Source organism: Herpailurus yagouaroundi, unplaced genomic scaffold (assembly GCF_014898765.1).
Source record: "Herpailurus yagouaroundi ecotype Mexico unplaced genomic scaffold, PumYag 207, whole genome shotgun sequence".
In the NCBI taxonomy this organism is placed as follows: Eukaryota; Metazoa; Chordata; class Mammalia; order Carnivora; family Felidae; genus Herpailurus; species Herpailurus yagouaroundi.
Genome location: NW_024412438.1, coordinates 3830071 through 3833964, shown reverse-complemented (window position 1 = coordinate 3833964; position 3894 = coordinate 3830071). Strand labels below are relative to the sequence as shown.

The window sequence follows — 3894 nt, the reverse complement described above, 5'->3', positions numbered from 1 at the left end:
TTGGACGCGAGAAGTGACTTAACAGTTTCGGGGGAGAGCCCCGGGCTTCGGCCGCGGCCCAAGGAGGGAGGAGAGACGGGGGTGCGCTCGGGACTGGAACTTCCTTCGGGCCCGGGCCCCGCAGACGCCTTGGGGGTGATCTGTTCTCGGGCCTCCACCGTCATTGCACTTGCCCCCACCCCCACCCCCGAGCCCGTTAATTCGGCTCCTTGCACTCTGGACGTTCGGTGAAAGTAAAAATAAGTTTTTAAGGCGTGAATTGGACAGCTGGGTACTTCTAGAGGGAGTTGGGGCAAGTCGGGGTGTACTGCGACCTTTTCCCTCCCTACGCCGCCTCTCCAGCATTTCTTTTGTCTCCCTTCTTATGCCTGGGCCCTTCCCAAGGGGAGAGACGGGGCACTGCAGCCCGAGGGCTTGAGGTTGGACTTTCAGAAGAACTTCCCAAAATCGTTTCGTGAGAATGGGTGGGGGTGAGCTACAGTGGGAAGGTGTCCTTTTCTGCAGGGCCTTGGAAACCCAAACTCTGAACTGGGTTGTGAGGTGAAGTCCTGCCTGGAGGCGGGGAACAGAGAGATGAGGTGACCTCACAGAGCTGCCACTGTGAGGCCTTGAGGGCCGGGCGGTGAAGCCCAGTTCCCTCAGCTGGTTCTTGGAAAGAGGAGATTTGAACAGCGGGAGGCTGGGGGCCAGAGTGGAGGATCCCAGGAGGGGCAGGGTTCTTGCTCCTGATCAGCAGAAGATCAAAGGGAGGGGAACCATGGCCAGGCACCCCTGGAGGGCCCCAGAGTTGGTGCCCCCTGCGCTGGGGATTTGACCGAACATTAACAGCAAGCTTTAGGGCTTGAGCGGCAGAGGGAGTGGAGAGGTAGGCTCTTGTCCCCTCTCCTTCTGCCCCAGGAACGTGGATTGGGCCACCTGTGCTCCTGGGGGCCCGTGGGGCCCTCTCGTGGGGGGAGGCTCCTGCTCTGTGGACCAGGTGACTGTTTTTCACATTAATAGAAATAGCACACACTTGTATAGGACTTATTGTGTGCCAGGCATTTTTGTCACCAGCTGCTCCGAGCCTTCCTGTCCCCACCGAAATGAGATTCCCCCTTGACACCCACCCCTGAATTTGCTCTGCTTCCCCACTAAGCTAATTAAAGCAGGAGGTTAATGACCAAAGAAGCCCCGGGGATTTGGCCCGGGTGGAAAACAAAGGACAGAAACAAGTGTGTGTGTGTGTGTGTGTGTGTGTGTGTGTGCGGGGAGGGGGCAGCCGCTGAACAGGAAGGGTAGAGTGAGGAGTGGGGCAGGGGAGGCGGAGGCCCCTGCTGGACCCACCTCACTGAGCCGACAAAGACAAGTCAGGTCTCCCCTCCCCCCCCCCCCCCCACCGCCCTGGGTGTGTTAGTGCGCCACGGGTCGCCCTCAGGGTCCCACTGAGACTCCAGACAGATAACCGAGGCAGGAGAGGCCAAGTGACCGTGTGCCCCTGGAGGGCAGGGTGCGTGCACGAGTGGCACTTGGGTCACGCGCAGGACCGTGTGCCTGCAGATGGTCTGGGGTATGTCCACCCACAGTGGGGACCACCAGACTGCCCAGGCGGCAGAGTTTTCATGGGGCGGGGTTTGGCTGAGTCCTTCTCTTGCTCCCAGACGCTGATGGCCTCCTTTGTTCAGGGGACTCCCCTCTTCCACTGACACTTGTATTGGACAAGCTAGGTTTCTGTCCAGGGCCCTTCCTCTTTCCGCCTGCCTGCCAGCTGCAGAATTCGGGCCGAAGGCCTTAACTTAAACAGTTTTGCTTGGAAATAGACGGCCGTGCCGACCCCACCCCGCCCCTCGCTGTCTGCCTGGGACCAGAACGGCGTGTGCACGGCGTAGCTCTCCACTCCAAGGCCTTAAAGGACAGCGCTGTCTTTCCTCTTGGTCATTGTCCCCCTCCCTGGCCCCCCAGTGCCCAGCACGCAGCCCTGCCCAGAGCAGAAGCTCAGTAAGAGGGTGTCCAGTTAACTGCATATTCGAAGTTTCATGGTGTGAGAGGAAGGAGCAATCCTCTGGAGGCAGACATGCTTCCTGAGTAGTCGGGTGCTGCCGAGCCTTGGTTTCCTCGTCTCTGAAATGGAAAAACAAGCCCCCAGCGCAGTGCCTGACTCAAGATAAGTGTTGGGCCCATGTTAGCGCTCTGGCCCTGTTGTTCTCTCCTCGCAGTGGACTTTGGCTAGATTGCGCTCTTCGTTAATTAATTTTCATTCATTCCTCCTTTCAGCTAACTACTTCCTTTTGAGCTCTTAGGATGTGCCAGGCCCTGGAGGAGATCCTGACCCACTGTGAGTCACTCAAAGCCAGTTCTAGATCTGGCCTCGTAGAAAAAAAGATTATCCCAAACAACCAGCAGATAATTCCAAAAATAATTCCTGTCGAGTGCTGGGATGCAAGCGAATTCTGTCTCCGTGGCCGGCGCGGGCAGGCTTCTAGCCGCGGGCCTGAGGAACAAAGGCCCCCGTGGAGCTGTTGAGTTGGCTGTGTGTGCCGTGCGTGGCTCAGTCCAGGTGTATCTGTGTGTGTCTCCCTGTGTGCACACAGGTCTGGCTACGAAACACGGCAGGACAGCAGCGTGGCCCTGGGTTTGTGTGGAGGCTCAGGAGAGCAGTGGGGTAGGGTGATGCAGACCGTGCTTGTCTGTGTATGGAGCTCTGTCCCTTCTCTTCTCTCTCTCTCTCTCTCTCTCTCTCTCTCTCTTTTTTTTTTTTTTGTAAGTGTATTTATTTATTTTGAGAGAGAGATAGAGAGTGCCGTTGGGGCTGGGGTGGCAGAGAGAGAGGGAGAGAGAGAGAGAATCCCAAGCAGGCTCTGCACTGTCGGTGTGGAGCCCACTCATGAACTCTCGAACTCATGAACCATGAGATCGTGACCTGAGCTGAAATCAAGAGTCGGACACTTAACTAACCGAGCCACCCAGGCACCTCCCTTCTCTTTTCTGGGCAAACGTGGGCACCCTTTGTCACCACCTGTCCAAGTACCAAGTGATGGGGCACATACCTAGCTCTTGCGCACCTCCCCCCCCATGCCCTACTCCCAGAGCCCCAGGGAGGCTGCCCCACCAAGTTGGCTGGCCCTTATGGAGGTCCTCTTAGCCACCTCCCCCGTCCTCTCCATCTGTCCTCATCAGAGGAGCCTCCTCTCCTATGTGTTACGGGGTCTCCATTTTCTTTTCCTAACACCCCTCCTCCTGGGAACCTATCTAAACACCGTGTTTCCTGCTGACAGTGCAGCCAGTTTTCCCTCTGTTGCTGGAACAATGAATTAATTTCCCTTAGAATGTATTAAGTAAAATTCTGTAGGACACACAAAAGAAATACCAGATTTGATCTCTGCTGTCAGCAAGACACAGAAACTAGCCTATGTGACTCAGAGAACATGGTCAAACAGGATTGCATGTGAGGGCAGGACGGTCTTTGGGCCTTGGAGGGCTACGGGGACGGAGAAGAGAGGAGGCCCCTACAGGTCCGTCCGCTGTCATGGACCCGTCTCCAAGGGCTCTGATGCCCAGCTTGAGGTTTGGCCTGGACAGAGGCCCCTGCCCTTCCCCAGCGCCCACTCCAGCACCCCCCAGCAGGTCCCCTGCACTCTCTGATTTCCCTAGGGAGAGCAACTCAGAGAGGCCGGGGTGGAGCCAGGGTCCCCCAGGACAGCTGGCTGACAGGGCCCCTCTGGGACTCAGGGCTGGACCCCGGCGTCCGGGAGGCGGGTGACACCGGAGCTGTGACAGTTGGTCCCCAGATTCCTCACCCAGTGGCGCCAGCTCTGGTTTCGGGCTGGGGAGAGGGAGGGGGAGGGGCGCCTGGTGCCAGGCTGGGCTGATTGCTCTCTTGGGGCCGGGTCGGGGCGGGGGGGGGGGGGGGGGGGGACC

The 3894-nt window shown here is 58.1% G+C and overlaps 1 protein-coding gene across 1 annotated transcript in view; it reads right to left on the bottom strand.

The window, feature by feature from the left end:
* MEX3A (mex-3 RNA binding family member A) overlaps positions 1-3894 on the bottom strand; it is a 10826-nt gene that overhangs the window by 5769 nt on the left and 1163 nt on the right. Inside the window, exon 2 of the mRNA XM_040452350.1 lies at positions 589-725. Coding sequence (XP_040308284.1) covers positions 589-725 — 137 coding nt within the window. The remainder of the gene's footprint in view (positions 1-588; positions 726-3894) is intronic.